At 34.6% G+C, this 17,114-nt stretch overlaps 1 protein-coding gene across 1 annotated transcript in view; it reads right to left on the reverse strand.

Annotated features, from left to right (window-relative positions):
• The window catches only part of Ptprq (protein tyrosine phosphatase receptor type Q), a 196,730-nt gene that overhangs the window by 76,591 nt on the left and 103,025 nt on the right, over positions 1-17,114 (reverse strand). Inside the window, exon 26 of the mRNA XM_026391416.2 lies at positions 4,267-4,590. Within this exon, the coding sequence (XP_026247201.2) occupies positions 4,267-4,590 (324 nt within the window). The remainder of the gene's footprint in view (positions 1-4,266; positions 4,591-17,114) is intronic.

Genomic DNA, 17,114 nt, shown 5'->3' on the forward strand with positions numbered 1-17,114 from the left:
TACAAAACATTGATTTTGTTCATCCAGATTGCTTTTTGTTTGGACAATGTCATATTTTAATCTTTGGTATGTAGAATCAATGTATAAACATTACTTACTTTGACTCTGAAGAAAAAAATTACTACTCTTCAAGATTCTTATTGACTGAATAACTGAATAACTCATTCCTTTTCTTATTATACTATATGTTATTTCAGTATACATATTATATTACAATAATATATGTGATGTCTCTTTGTCTTTCATGTCAAATGCAATCTTAGATTCTCTCTCCTTGTCTTCATATCATAAAAATTTCCTTTACCATACAATTATGAAATTCAGAATTCAAATATATTTATTATTACAAAAATGTCCCCTCTATAATTGAAAGCAAAACATTCCTCCATTCCTCATACTAAAAGACAACCAACTCATTGTCATAATTTAAACATTAAGTAACTTATTATCCTCACCCACATATGACCAATCATTTGAGAAGCTATAAATTTTTGAGACTGCCAAGAACATCATTATATGCTCACCTTTCTTAATAATAGTTGTAGAAAGTCAAATTTATGAGCAACTAAAACTCTTAGCTTTAGAAATGCTTTAATCTATAAGCACTTATTTATGTTTTCTACTTACTTATATTGGAACACTTATTCCTTTTCAACACCAACAAGCTCAAAATACCTATTCTTGTTGATTAATCCCAAACTGACTTTTATTTCCCACTGGGAAATAAAATATGATCATAAATATTAAAATGGTGGAAGAATGACACTCAAGTAGAAAGGTTTGAGAATGCAGGATTATTTAATAATTCCACTTCCAGTTTTATTTTCCAGCTTCTGAACTGATCATGTTATATTTTGTTTTATGCCAATTAAATGTCTTCCATAATAGCATCAAGTAACTATGCTTATAAGAGATGGTACATTTACAAAATATATTTCTTGGCACCATGCAGTAGGTAGAAGCAGGTCATCTCCATGTGAGTGCTCATCAAGACTAAAATGAAAAACCCTTCATGACAGAAGACACATAAGGTACAGGTATATTTTAACCAAAAGTTACAGATGAGCTATTCACAAACTAGATCTGCTATATTCGGGTTGAACAACTAATTTTTTTTGAATTTTTAAAAATTAGTTGCAAGCAAGAAATTGAGTATTTTCTTGTTTCCCTGCAAACATCAGAAGACCTAGTAGCATGGGCTGTCTATAAGACAACATCAGCCAGAGGTACATGGTGGTTGCCACTTCAGAGAGTACATTATCTGTTAATCTGCCATGGTTTCCATCACTTCGAATTAGCACATGTGAGTCAATTTCATTCATTTTGGTTCCTGTCAGACTCTTTGAAGGAACTTACAGTTCCTGGGGCTTAAAAGTTTATTCAGTCAAATGTCCCACTTTTCTATCAGATCTTGTGATTTCTAACTACGTCTGTCAATTGAAGCAACTAACACCTCTAACTTTAACCATCTTTAAATTTTTAAGCACTTATTTCTTTGTTTTCCATTAGATTAAAGTAGTTATTTCTTACCAAGTTAGGAGGTTCAAAATAACTATTCTTATTCACTAGTCTCCAACTTGAATTTGATTTTTTAAAATTATTTCTTTCTGTTATGGTACTGCCATTTTCACCATCACCACTACAAAACAATTCCTTCTCCTTTCTCCACTACAGCTTATTCAATCAAGTTTAACTCACTCAGGAATTATCTACAGAGTATCTCTAGGGATGATTCTAGGCAATAAGAAAATAGCAAAGATTAAGCAGTCTCTAAAAACAAACAAATTAATTAAAATTTAAAAATAACAGGTATTTCTAAGTGTTTATCATAATAGATATTGTAATAGACAATTATTATGTGGCAATTTTAGATGGAGTGGTCAGAGAAATTTATTGTGAGCAGGGATCATTTAAGTAGAAATCTATACAGAGATCTCCTGCTCATATAAAGTAAGAAGTGGAAGAACATTTCATCAAAAGAAACAGGGAATGCAAAGTCCCAAGTTCTAGAAGTTGAGTGTGTTTAAGCAGCTAAAAAAAAAGTCCAACATGAGTGGAATGCAATGGTAAAGAAGGAAATGGTCACAAACAAGGTTGATTGTGTTAGGGAAGAGCCAGGTCACATAAGGCTTTGTTAATCATGTTCAGAAATTTGAACTTTATTCCCAGAGCCGTGGGAATTCATTGGGTAGTCTTAAGCATGAAAGTAGCATCATCTTTTTTAGGTTTTGTAGGATCAGCCTGACAACCCAGGAGGCCAGTCAGGTTAGTGCAAATTATAGAAATAGTGATTAAGGGCTAGACTAATGCAAATTCAGGGAAGGGCTTCAAGGGTGTGGTTGAAGCGAGCCACTGGTAGAACTGAGGAGGAAAGGTGCAGTGCTTGGATTTTCATTTTCTGCCAATGGTTGAATAACAGTATACTTTACTAAGATAAAAAAAATAACTGGAGATGAGAAGCTTTGTTGTTTAGACCATATTAATTTTGAGAGATTTATCTGAGACACACATCCAATGATATCAGTTGATGAGATAAAGATCCTAATGTGGAGTTCAGGGAGAACATTCAGGACTAGAAATAGAGATTTGAGAATAATCAGTATATAAGTAGAATTGAAAGTCATAAGACAAAGGACACTTGGGGTAAAATCTCCTAGGGATTGTGTGCTGGTAAAGAAGAGAAAAGACATACTTAGAGATTTAAAAAAAAAAAAAGGCTATGAGGAGAGGTCAGCAAAAGAGCCTGGGAAAAGGCTTCAGGAAGCAGGAGAAAATCCAGAAGAGCAAATCTTACAGAAACCAAAACTTTTTAAGTGCTAAAAAAAGTTGTTTGAACAATGTGTTGAAGGCTACTACCCCAAATGTTAGATTATATTAGCAAACATTTATTAGATGTTATCACAAAAATGATGCTACGCAATCTGGGGAACTGTAACAAGAGACACAATTAGGGGTCTAGGTAAAGCCTCAAGACGAAAGCTTATTTCAATATCTGTAAGAGCCTAACACAGTACCCATTTGCCACAGAAAATCCAATGTGTTTCTGTGTGTGTATGTGTGTGTGTGTGTGTGTGTGTGTGTGTGTGTGTGTGTATGTGTTTATAAACTCTACTAATAGGTACCAAAAATCTTAAGAAAATGTGATTTGGATTTTCAAGGAATCACTGAGTAAGAGCCTTAGTCAAGAAAGGAGGATGGTAGCATAAACTCTGTATTTAGAGAATTTACATGAGGTGGTATTGGGATGGGTGTCCTGACCCACCTGAAATTTGCTCTGGGAGCTGGAACTGGGATAGAAATGACTTTTCAGAGAACACAGAGAACATGACACAGAACTCTGGTTTCTGGGACTTGACAGGCAATTGCTTTGTACTGCATGAAAATCTATGTTCTATGCAGACAGGGTTCAGGATAAGTAATAGACATTTATTTACTTAATTATGGTCAATAATGTCTAAGCAAATTGGGTGACCAGTTGATTTTTAAAATATAAAACTTAAGTTGCAAGAGCAATTCTTATGTATACCTAGAGTGTTTATCATGGAAAAAACATTTAAACAGATTTTTTTTTTTTTCTGAATGGCAAAGTCCTGAAAGATGTGTAGATAACATAATAGTTTTGAGAGATAATTTACATTTCTTTGTATTTCTTTTTTTTCTTCTCCCTGTTTCAAGCTGGGAGCCAGATGCTTGGCATTTCTTTGCCTTAGAATTCTGTTTAGAAAAAAACACAAACTGAAAAAAGTGCTTACAGATCCATTAGGATTACTACACTCGTGTGTGTGTGTGTGTGTGTGTGTGTGTGTGTGTGTGTAAGCCTGAAATCACTAAAGGATTTTAAAAGTCAGCATAAAAGCAGCAGAGCCTCCAGATATCAGGAGAAAATATAGGCACTAATAAAGGGTACTACCTGGCATCAATGTAGCAGTGTAGCCTAATGGTATACCCCAAGGGTCTTCCCACAGTGCTTGGCTGAAATACCAGAATTTGGGACCTTAACAAACCTCAGAAGTTTTTTTAAAAAGCCCTAAAAGTCATTGAAATTGAATTATCCATTAGATTTCAATTAAGTTTAAATTAAATGTTATTTTTTTTGTTTAGCAATTTTATGCACAATTTATTTAGTAGAAAGTATTAATATGTAGATATAAAATATAACAGAAACCAACATATACATATGTTGATATATATATATATATATTAATATATATATATATATATATATATATATATATATATATATATATATATTAAGACAATACTTACGGCCAGGCAAGGTTTGTGTGGAAATCCAGTTGGAAGCATTGCCATAGCCAGCATTGGTGCTGGCAGACACTTGGAATCTATACCATCTAAATTTCTTTAATCCATACACTGTCTCTTCAGTTAAGTCAGCTTCATAAAGGTACTGAACTTTTTGATACTCAACACATTCTTCAGATTGCCATTCTTTGCATTCTTGAGCACGGAGTTGAGTGGTTATCTTGTAATTTTGGAAATAACCAAGGATAGAATCAGGTCTTATCCATGTCAGTGTTGCAGTAGTTGACTGAACATCAGAAAAAGCAATGTTTGTGGGAGCACTGGGAACTAAAAATTAAAGGGAAAAAATAAAAACAATTTGGATTATAAAATATCTTATAATCAGAAGGAAGGAATAAAATTTGAATTTTTTCTATTATGATGCACCTAGCAGAGATCTATTAGATTATTACCACACTTAGATTAACATCCACATACTTAATGAGCAGACCCCTACAGAGGACAAAACTGTGATTTTTGAAAAATTCCTAATTTTGCTCCCAAATACACTCACATGTGGCCTATGTAAACATACTTTGGTTTCAGATATAAGAAAAAAATTTTACTGCTACAAAAGAAAATTGCATGCTTAAACCCTCTGAAGAATTTCCTTGGTATGGTCTGAATTTTATTTTTGTATTTTTTTCCCAAGAAAGGTATTTTTATATTTAAATGTATAAATATACATAAGCACATTTTACTGATAATGTGGATTATAAAATTATTTTAAGTAAATAGGATTACTGAATGAGTTAACTTATATAATTAGTTTAATTTTATTTTATCCCATGTTTACTCAGGATTGACAAAACTTTTTCTAGAACATTGTGTGACACATTGATATTAATAGACAGATTAAAGTATCAGTATATAATCTATAATCACATGGTCCTACTTAAGAGTCATACCATCCTTGGTTTTCTAAAGTCAAACCATGTCAGGTTCTGAGAATTGTGTTAGGGATTCAAGATACAAAAAAAAAAAAAAAAAAAAAAAAGCTCATGTCCTGTTTGTAAGAGATGTTTTATTGGAATAGTAATATAAGCATGTTATGGTTAAAAATATGAAGAATGAATGAACTAAGAGATAATAAAACTTTTCTCAGCCATGTTGCTCTTACACATGCTTGTCTTTGCCAAAATCGCTGAGATGAAGAAACATAATAATGGCTTGCATGACTATTACATAATTCATGAGAACTATGTTAACATTCACACTTTAAAAAGAAAATAAAAATTTAGAAACTCATTAATTCCTAAATATATCATAGTAGTTCAAAATACAATAAATGTCTAAAGAGCATCTAAATAGTGCAAGCACTGCTGTAGGTATAAAAAATACAATGAATAAAATAGACAAAAATCCCTACTCTTGTGAAATTTACATTGGGGAGGCTAAATGTGATAAAAACCTATAATTTGGTATTATATATAGTACATTAGAAAGATGATCATTGATGTGGAAAAAAATAAGGGAAGAAGGGTAGAAAGTTTCAGGGTTAATGACATTTTAATAGTGGTCAGAAAGGGCCTCATTAATTACAAGACATTAGGTTCCTAATGAAAGTGAGGGGTGCAGCTATGTGGAAATGTCAGGGAAGAAAATTCACAGCAGGGGAAACTATGACAAAAGGCTGTAAAGTGGAAGTGTGGCTGGTGTATTTGAAGAATAACAAGGAGTCCCGAATGACTAGCAGGAGCTGACATCTGAGAAGAGATACTGAAGGCGCACCATGTACATTATGAGAGGACATTATTATGACTTTCATTTAAGCATAAGAATGATAGGCTCCACCATGTTTCACGGAATTACTCTACCTACAGAATTGGGAATAGACTGAAAGGAGACAAGGTGGAACAAGGAGACTAGTTAGTTGGTATTGAAACATGAATGCAAGAGATCATGGTGGCCAGGACTAAGATGGTGGCAGCAAAAGTAAAAAATGCAGTTCCTGAATGTATCTAGAAGGAGAGCTGACAGGATTTACTGACATGTGACATGAGGTATAAGACAATGAGAGGAACAAAAGAAAGATTTATAGACTTTGCATTGAGCAAATAGAAAGATGAAGTCACTAATAACCAACAGGGGGATGACTGTGGAAGGGCTAAGCCCTGGGAGAAATAGATTAAGCATTTGAGTATAGTATCTTCGAAATGCCTCTCAGATAGCCAAAAGGAGCTGTTGAACAGAACATGGATACTGAGTCTGGAGTTCCATAGAGAGAAGTCTAGATGTCATTTAAAAGTTTGAACTTTCAGCGGGTCCCAGTGGCTCAGGAGGCTGAGGCAGGAGGATCGGGAGTTTAAAGCCAGCCTCAGCAATTTAGCAAGGTCCTAAACAACTCAGTGAGACCCTGTCTCTAAATAAAATACAAAATAGGGCTGGGTATGTGACTTCTTCTTGACAATAACAAACTAAAAAGCTACACAACAGTTTGGGGACTCACTGTGTCAGAGGGGCTTATACAGAGCTTATGAGGCAATGGAAAGTAATCAAAGGTGTCAGAACGAAATGTTCAGAAATATATCTTATCAAGAATTGTACAATAGGAAAGTGAAAAATTCACATCTATATTGGTGGTTAACTCTATAAGGACAGGCAAATGAGCAAATCACAGACTCTCAGTATTTGAAGGAAGCATAAAGACCATCTAGGTCAAACTATTTTGGGGAAATCTTCAGATGCCCAGCCACTGAACAAAAAGTTTTTCTAGTTAGTTCTTCAACCAAACACTGGTACAGGTACAGATATGAAGGAATTTTTCTGTTGGAATTAAAAATCTAAATTCTTTATTAAAATAAAATATATCCAGTGGATCTGACCTTATAACATGACTCCTTTAAATCAGAGCGTTTTCTTTGGCTGATTACAGAAAAGGGACAGATTTAAAGCAAGAGATGAATTCAATGTTTGAAAACTTCTCCATTGCTATCTTTGTAGAAGGAGGAAGCTCATACTAAATAATGCATGTCAAAGAGTTGATAGCAACCCTTGGCCAAGAGCCTGTCAAGAAATAGGTATCTCAGTCCTAGAGTAACAAGGAACTAAATTCTATCATAACCCTATGATCTTGGAAGAAGATTCTGAATTCCACATAAAAATGTTGTTGACTTACAACTTCATTTCAGTTTGTGAGACAAAGAACCCAGGCACAGCATGTGTGTGCTTCTGATCCATAGCATTATGAGCTAAAGGGTGCTATTTTAAACCATCAAATTTGTCATAATTTATTACACAGCAACACAAACTCAATACAAACTGACCCCTTACTACTTATGTAGCTTCTACGTAAGTATATAGAACAAAGTCAAATTCAAAATCTCAAGGGGCTTTTATTTTAAAATTTATTTTTAAATAACTCTATTAGTTTGTTTAGCCTACATTATTTTGAACTGATACCTACTTACCTATAAATCTTCATGCTGCACTGAAAATCCAACCTAAAGAGGTCTCATCTATATTTATCTCTCCACTTGAACATTCTGTATACAAGATCCAGAAACATTTTGCTTCTGAATCCATATCAATAAAAATATTGAACAATAACTGAAATATGTATATTTCTCATAAGTTACATGCACATAAAATGTCAATTTACAAATTGGATTGTATCTCCCAGAATCTAGGCTAATGCTTGGAACAAACTAGTCATTTAATAATTTTTTTTAATATGAGCAAGTGAATAGAGGGTATAATGGGATTGAATTTGGATTGATGGCCAGTAAAGCTTGACTGATGAGGAGAAATTTAATAGGACACCTAAAAAATACAAAGTAGCTTCTCAAATGAAAAGCATAAGATGTGTTAAGACCCAGAGTAAGCCAGATGCAGTGGCACATGCCTGTTATCACAGCTACACAGGAGACTGAGGTACAGCTGGGATTAAAGGCATGTATGCAGGAGGCTGAGAAAGAAGAATCATAAGTTTGGGCAACTTAGAGAGACATGTCTCAAAATAAAAAATAAAAAGGTCCCAGGATGTAGGGGATGTAAAGCACTCTTGGGTTCCATCACCAACACTGAGCAGAGGGCCACCCAGAGGAAGACATGACAAGTTGAAAGCATTTAAAGAAAGCTCCTGGATCCATCCATAAGGAGATAAATGGAAAGACAGAAAATGGGACATGGGACATATAGATAGGAATCAACATCATGTTAAGCCTACTGAATTTAAAAGTTTTGGATCTATCCTAAATGCTGCAAAAATACTTGGAAAGTTTTATACTGACTTTTTGTTTTCATTAAAATTTTCCCCATGGGGACCAGGGAATATGGTCTGGACACTTCCCTTTCTTTGGGGATCTACTACTGATGACCCTTTCATGTTTCCACTTCCCTTTCCTAGAGTTTGCTAAGCCACTGAAGTGGGAGGGAAGCAGTCTCATCTATTCAAGAGGGATCACTACATGTCCATAGCTCTCTGACCAACTTTTTTCCCTTCAATTATGAGAAAAGAAGACATTAATGACAAATTTTGATGCAAAATAAAATTGTTGGCAAATGACTAGTGGTTCAGACTCTAGCAGTCTCCAAAAAAAGTGTTTCAGAGAAGAAAAGGTCTAAATACAAGAGTACTTTAACTTGGCAAATAAACAAGGTTCAGCCAAGTGTTATTTTTAACCTGGCTGTGGGAAGCATAACAGCATTTCAGTTGCCTACTATGTCACAGGCACAGTGATGGGACATTGGAATTTACAGGCACTCAGTATGTGTTTATTGACTGCATGAATTAATTATGGTTCACTAAAGCAATGCTTTGATTTTCATGTATGTTGTGGTTTGGATATAAGGTGTCCCTCAAAAGCTCCAGTGTTAATGCAGGGATGTTCAGAAGTGAAATGGTTACACGATGAGAGCTGTAACCTAATCAATGGATTAATTCATTTGCTGGATTAATAATTTAAATGGACTAACTGGGTATAACTGTAGACAAATGAATATGAATGGAGGAGGTGGATCAATGAGGGATTGTGCTGCATCTTATTCTCTTGGTTCCTTCTTTCCTCTCTCTGCCTCCCTGCTGTTCTGAGCTGAGTAGCTTTCCTCCATTGGCCATTCAGCCATGATGAGGAGGCCAGCCATGAATGGAACCTCTGGAACTGTGAGCCAAAACAAAAATTCCTCCTCTAAGTTGCTCTTGTCAGGTATTTTGATCACAGCTACAAAAAGCTAACACAATGTGGCATAAAACCCAAGTCCATATTTTTTCTATCAAGTGTATTTAAAAATATGGGCCAGAATTAAATGTAATATGAGGCCAAAGATATATTAAAACCCAAAGATAATTTTTCCCAACAAGTCAATTTCACAAATACTCACAAGTGACCAGGAATAGCCCTCATTTATATCTAGTATCTTCTCTTTTGATAAACTGTGTGTTGAACTGGACTATTTCAAGGCAACTGCCCTATTGAATTACAGATACAAAAAGGATTACACTCATTTTAGCATGGAGAATCAGATTTCCATTCCTTAAGAATGACTAAAAACCTCAAACTTTTCTACCCACAGATGGTACTAATTTGAACACATCATTCCATGCTTCCTGGAGTAATCACACAGCTTGCTTAAATTTTCTAAACATGACTGAACTGTGATGAAGCGATCAACGTTAACTGCCAAGGTATTCAGTAAATTACATTTTTATTCATAAATAATTCTTACTAGCAAAATAATTTCATCACAGTTGAAATGATGGTCTGTAGAATTATATAAGTAAGACTTGTTAGAGAATTAAATGTATGCCCATTTTAGTGACTAGTTAGCAGATACTACTTAGAAGATGTATGTATGTGTAAATTATTCTGTTAATTTCTGAATGTCAATTACTATAGTTTCCCAACCTCTCATGACAGGACTTTGATAATAGCTTATGCTGACTTCTCCCTGACCTGGTTAAGTACATTAACATGGAGGACCAAGTTTTATCAGTTCTTTATTTATAACTATGTATTTTGATCTTTAAGCACAGATGTACTCTTTCTTAAGCAAGACAGATGCCTGAAAATTTATATTTATGAAATATACCTATAAAACATATAAAAGTACCAACACAATGTTTCCCAGTTTTCTAAGAATATTTTAGTCTTTAGAAATTTTAAATAATTTATAACCTTTAAAACACAAGGTGCAGATGTATAATCTAAGCATACACAAATTATAGTTTGCTGACCCCAACATAGTATCATTCAATACAGAAATAGACATTCCTGAAAAGTTCATTACAAAGCAAATTTAAGCATACCATATTTGAATTTTACACTGACTTGTATTTAATCTATAACACTTTAAGTAGACATTCACCTTGAGTTGTATGGGTAGGTTACAAGTCTTAAGGTATAAAGTCCTTTTCATACACATATGAAAAATAATTTAGTTAATAGAAGCAACTACTATGAGCTTATGACAATAGGACAAGCTCAGTGGAAGATGATCTGGGAGATACATATATACTTTTTTTTTTTTTTTTGCACCAAGGATTGAACTGAGAGGCACTTGACAATTGAGCCACATCCCCCAGCCTTATTTTATATTTTATTTAGAGACAGGGTCTCGCTGAGTTGCTTAGCACCTAGCTTTTGCCAAGGCTGGCTTTTTATTCGTAATCCTCCTGCCTCAGCCTCCTGAGTTGCTGGGATTACAGGCATGTGACACCATGCTTGGCTTGGGAGCTATAATTTGAAGGCAAGTGAGGATTGATGGAGATGGGGAAGAAAGGATGTTCAAGTAGGTTGAGTATGAGAAAACAAAATGTTTGTCAAGGGCTGGGAAGTATCCTGATTGGAGAAAAATAGTCTATGAAAGTAATGAAAGTAATAAGAAAAATACGAAGGCAATGAGGTGGGGTGCTATTGAAAGAGAGAAAGTTTGAGAGAGAAGTTTATATGACTGCTGTAGGCAATGAGAACAACTGACAAATTAATTGGTAGAGTATAAATTCAAAGAAAATCTGAAATTTCATATAGCTTATTATTAAGGCAAATTTTATGGAAACTGGTTAGATGTTATATATACATAATATAATGCTGAATATAATGATAAAGAATAACCAGGAAGGGAGCTAAAAGAAAACACAGAGGAATATTGACAGAATGTGATGATCTCCTGAGTAGGAGTAAACAGAAATAAAAGAAATTGAATGAACCCAGGTATTAGGTTAATAGACAAAATGTATGTTGCAGAAGTAGGTTTTGAATTTGATCTGAGTGTTAGTTAAACAATACAAAGAGAAAAATCTACATTTTAAACTTCCGTAATGATAAAGACAAACTAAATGAACAAGAACACAATAATCCCTGGTGCTGCAATCAAAGATATACTTCTTCTAAAAAATAACATAAAACGTGTAGCATGTAATTTAATGAAAAAGATCCTCAACAAGATCTTTTTCTAGTAAATACTAAATATGTCTAACTTGCCTCTTTTTCATAATGTCTCTCAATGAAGGTGGATGGAATAATTTTTCAAATACTTTTAGTAAAGCTATTTTCTTCAGAGGTTGTAATTATATAATTCAAAAATACTTCTTTTTGGAAGTCTGCTTAAATCAGAAATGGAGTAGCCAGAATATCATTAACCAAAATTAGCTACACAAACATGATTTTGGGTAGCACTACGGAGAAAATATGGATTTTCACATTCATATTAGTGTGCCAAATTAAATTATCTTATAATAGAAGTTTACTCTACTTGTATGAAAGAACACAAAGAAAATATCCATAAATAGGACTAAGATTTACTAAAAATGTTTCAATTCATGTACAGATGAATAACTAGGCACCCCAAATTCCATAGAATTTAGCTCTAATAATTTTAGCCTATAAACCCAATATTATTGGACACATAACCTTATTAAAATATTTTAGTCAAATCTCTTGGGGGGGAATGTCTTTTATTTTGTAGAAAACTATGAGGAAAACTGGTTTTACAAGTAATTTCTGGAGATGGAATGAGTTGACATATAGTCACTAGCTTTGATGGTTCTATATAGCAAGTCAGAACATAAGAATATCTACCCAAAATAACAATTTTGATTTAGTTAACTTATCTAAAACAGTTCTTAGGGAAGTAATTAGTTAACAGACTTATCTCTTTTTGTTTTCTCCACATTTTTATCAGTGCATTACTTGTAAGTAATGATGGGATTTGTTATTAATATTTGTACATGCATACAATATTAACATGCATACAATATTAATATTTTTTTGGCCAATATCACTCCCTAGCACTTCATTGACTTGTCTCTTAAGGCAACTCCTATAACATCTGGAGTTCAAATTGAGCCATAGAAGGTAATGAAGAAGTGAGAAAGACATATTCATTTTGAGGGGTTCACTTGAGGATGAGTAACAGGGACAAACAGACTTGTCTTGGAAGGAAAAGTTTTGTTATCGTTTGGATGTAAGTTGTCTCCCAAAACCACACGTGTGAGACAATGCAAGAAGGTTTGGAGGAGAAATGATTAGGTTGTGAGAGTCTTAACCCAATCAGTGAATTAATTCCCTAAAAGGGATTAAATGAGTGGAACATAGACTAAAGCAAAGATATGACTCTTCTGGGATTTTGACATGAGGACTGTTTTGTTTAATCAGTTCTTTAATTTGGTGGATTTGAACTTCTACCTGTATTTTCTGTAGTCAGCAGCTTCTAAAACTTCTACTCAGAATTTCCAGCTATTGCTTTCTACTGTGCTCCTTTGATTCCCCTTAATGCATGTAATTAAGACATTGGGTAGGAATTTCAAGAGAGTGTAGACCAAAGAGTTGAGTCTAACTCCTCCACGGCTTTCTTCTTTTCAACTACTCTGGCAGCTTTGTAGTCCACTCACAAATACTTCAAGATGATAGAGGTTTCCCTTGTAGCTGAATTCATACTAGTGATATACAGGAGAGTAAGTGTGATACAAGCTATCTCCTGATCAGACTTCCTTGAATGTATTATGGCTTGGGACTAGAATAATTTTTGTAAAATTAATCTTTAACTAAAATATGAATTGAATTCCCATCAAGATCTTGTCAAATATTATGGTCAAACAAAGCACTTTTGTACATAAATAGTTTTTAGGAACATTTTGTAATGGGTACATAAAAATCTTTTCATAATCAATCTGTATAGATGGCACTAGTTTTCCTGAAGTCTATCCATTCATTCATTCATACATACATTAATGTATTCATTTATTCACTTGTTAAAGAAATACTTATTATCAGTCTGTGCCAGACTTATATGCTTATCTGAGTTTCTTCTGACTTTCTTTCCTATACTCCCTCACTTCCCTTTAACTACTGATTTGACAAGATAGCTAACTTTTCATCATCTGATGTTCTGATGCTATAATTTCTCCCCAAAGTCTTCATCACCAATATGATTCCAATTGCTTATGTATAGAGATATGTCCAAAAATGGCTTTTATTTGGTCCCCTATCCTAAGGTAAACTTGTTTTGGTCAGCTTTTTTTGCTGCTGTGACTAAAAGGACCTAACCAGAAAAACTGTAGGGGAGTAAAAGTTTATTAGAGGGCTCATGGTTTCAGAGGTCTTAATCCATAGAAGGCTGGCCCCATTCCTCAGAGCTCAAGGTGAGGCGTAACATCATGGTGGAAGAGTGTGGCATAGAAAATGATTTGAAAGAAGCTATTAAAACATTTTTACTTAACAGAAAGTATGGTCATAATTAGAGAACAAATGGGGAATCTCAGCATAGAAATGAAAATAATAAAACAGAATTAAGAAAATGGATGGCAGAGTAGAGGAAAGCTATATCCCAAGCTGCTCCATGGCATGAGACTAAAGTGGTGTACAGCTTCTTAGCAAGGTAGGTGAAAGAAAGATTTCACTAAATTTTAATACTGGACAATCAAAGCAGTTTAGAGACCCAGAAATTTGGGTATAATAAACAAAGAATAAACAATACATTGGAGACAACCCAGTGGTCCCACTGACAGTGTGGATTCATCATGGAGGGATAGGGAACATATTCTTGGTATGAAGAAACCTGAGATAAAAAAATGCTGCCTAATCTTAACTCATCCAGAGGCTGCACTATGTGTTGGTGCTTGAAAAGTGTGCTCTTTTGCTTGAAAAGTATGCTCTGTATCTCAACTGGTTGTGGATAACTGAGGCAGAAGCCGCCTTGGGCATGTATGTCACCAGGGCAAATGTAGGACTGGGAGAAAAAAAAAAGAAAACAACACAGCCACAGTACCTGATCAAATGACTTAAGCCGGGCTTTACAGAATGTAAGTGAAATACTCAAGGAGTAGAGGGTTCCCTAGGGGATTACTGGGAAGGGTGAAAGGGAGACTGACTTACTTCTCTATTATTTCTGGCAACTCAAGTAACTAACTAAAGCTAGTGGGATTCTGAGCAGAGAAGGGTTAATATACTCAGGGACTAAGTCCAGGAAAGCTGGGCTCCTGGGCAGTAGTGATTGGAGCATCAGTTTTTCTGCCCCATGATTGAATTTCTTGGGAGTCTCCTGAGAATCAAACCACAGAAGAGATCAGCTACTGCCTAGCCTTAGGGATAGGTCAGTGTCAATCTAGTCTCACCAAAGAAGGCTTCACTCATCAAAGCCCTGAGACCTGATTAGATCTACTGGAACGCCCCTCAGAGAAAACTGCAGAAGCTCTACCCTGCAAAGGCACTGAACTAGTCCAAAAGAACAAAAATCCTACTGACAGTATGTCCTAACCCATCCCACCTCCTGCTGGCAAAAAGGGAAGGTGAGTCTTCTATCAAACAGCTTCAATCTTAAGTTGTTCCAACTGGCAGCTCAGAGAGCAACACAAAAGCAGAAAGGGGTTAATAACCCCCACCCCTTGCTCTATCAGTACATAACTCAAGAAGAATGGGGGACTGTTGGACATAGACAGTGACCACTCAATCTGGTCAACTATTTTGACCACCTTAGAGGAGAAGCTTCCCTCACCCTTCACTAAGATTTTTTATTTTTTAACAATACAGTGGCCTAAATAATATTTATTATTATTTCTTTCCCTTCTATAACAGTTTGACAAATCTAGTCTAACAAAGGAAGCACTGTTTAATGAGGTCATTCAGGGCATATTTTTTTTCCAAATTATTGCCCTACTCTCCCCAGAATGGCATGGCTGTGTTCTTTACCATGGTCAGAATTGGGCGACTGTAGATGGAAGAAAAAAGAGAAGGAGGAGGAAGAGGTAGAGGAAAGGAGAAGGCACACTCCAAAAATATTTTTCTGTGAGTAGAGGGAGACCTAAAGTGAGTACATAATTTATTTCTGCTCTTATTTCTTTGTTGGTATCTTGGTCACATGAGTACATATAGAAAAAGAAAGAGTGTCTGGGGTTTGTACCTTTCCCAATACCCTGTCCACAGGCAAACAATGTGTGTTCTATGTGTGCGTTTATAGATGAATGCATTCTTGAGATATGTATATTCACTCTGTTAAAATTTATTTCAGTGTATTAGAGTAGAGGACTGTGTTCTTTAATTAAATGGTAGCTAACCCCAGCATCAAAAAGTACTTCTGTCCATTAGAAAAAATAAGTTATAAATATAATAACAAAATTTCCTTCAAAAAAAAGATATTTTGATATATTTTTATTTTTCATTTTTTCCTTATGTGTGTTGGGGGAGTGTGTATGCATACATGTGAATTCTGGCTGTGCTGGTTGGTTCAGGGACATACATACATACACTTAATTGTTTCTTTTTCTCTCATTTTGAGCATTTTTGTAATGTACTCATTTTTTCCTAGCATTGTCTTTTGAGAGTTTGGGTTTTTGGACTGTGTATTTTGGTTGGCTTTTTATTATTTTCATTTGTTTATTTATCTCATTTCTCTTTCTCTCTTCTCCTAATAGCCAAATTCTATTTTCCCTCTCCTTCTTTTCCAATACCTTGCTTCTTCTGTTTTCCCCCTCTTTCCATATAAACATCACCTGCTATGTCTCTTCTGCATATTCTCTGTTCACTTTCTGAAATTTTAAAGTTTAACTTCCCATCACATTTCCTTTCACCCTAATTAACTGTATTTTTACCAGTTTTAAGAATTAATTGGTTTATATAACTCCTGCCATCACCAATAATGCTAATACAATAATTACTGCTGTGGATGATAAAGCTGACATACACCATTTGCTTTAGATCTAGTTCATGGTTTTTTTTTTACTGTTGATAATTTCTGAACCCACAATTCCTTTTTATTGGAGGCAATTAATGTTGAAGACATCATAGTAAGAATGGGGTATTTATTTTCACACTGTTTATTGTTTGCAGTGGTTGTTACTATTGTTAGTTTTGCCCCATTCTGTGAGGAACTGAGAACCTATGGGGACACTAAAAGTTCACAGGTTAGAGATTCTGCTCCTCAACTAAATGAAGATCCCTTGATTCCTCCAACTCAAAGAAGTGAGGAGACAAAAGCCTGTAACCAACAAAGACTCAAGGAGAAACAATTAGAGATGGAACTCAGATTCTACTGTTTGGCATCTATGTATATAATTAACAACAGAGAGAAGTCTCAAAACAAATAAGGTAATTATACACAAAAGGGCACATGTACAAAAAGAGGTAGAGGAATCCACCTCAACTGATGCATAAGTCCAAGACCTCTGAAAACATGAGAAAACAGGCAAACAATTCTCTCCCCAAAATCCACAATCACACATCAAAAGATTCCACTGATAATGAGGTAGATGAAAACTCAGAGAAAGATTATAAAAAACTGATTATTAAAATGTTCAATGAACTAAAAGAAGATCTAAGGAAGGAATTAAGAGTGAAATTACAGGAGTTAAAAGACACATTATGTAGAAATAGAAATAG

The sequence above is a fragment of the Urocitellus parryii genome, chromosome 5 (genome assembly GCF_045843805.1).
Source record: "Urocitellus parryii isolate mUroPar1 chromosome 5, mUroPar1.hap1, whole genome shotgun sequence".
NCBI lineage: Eukaryota > Metazoa > Chordata > Mammalia > Rodentia > Sciuridae > Urocitellus > Urocitellus parryii.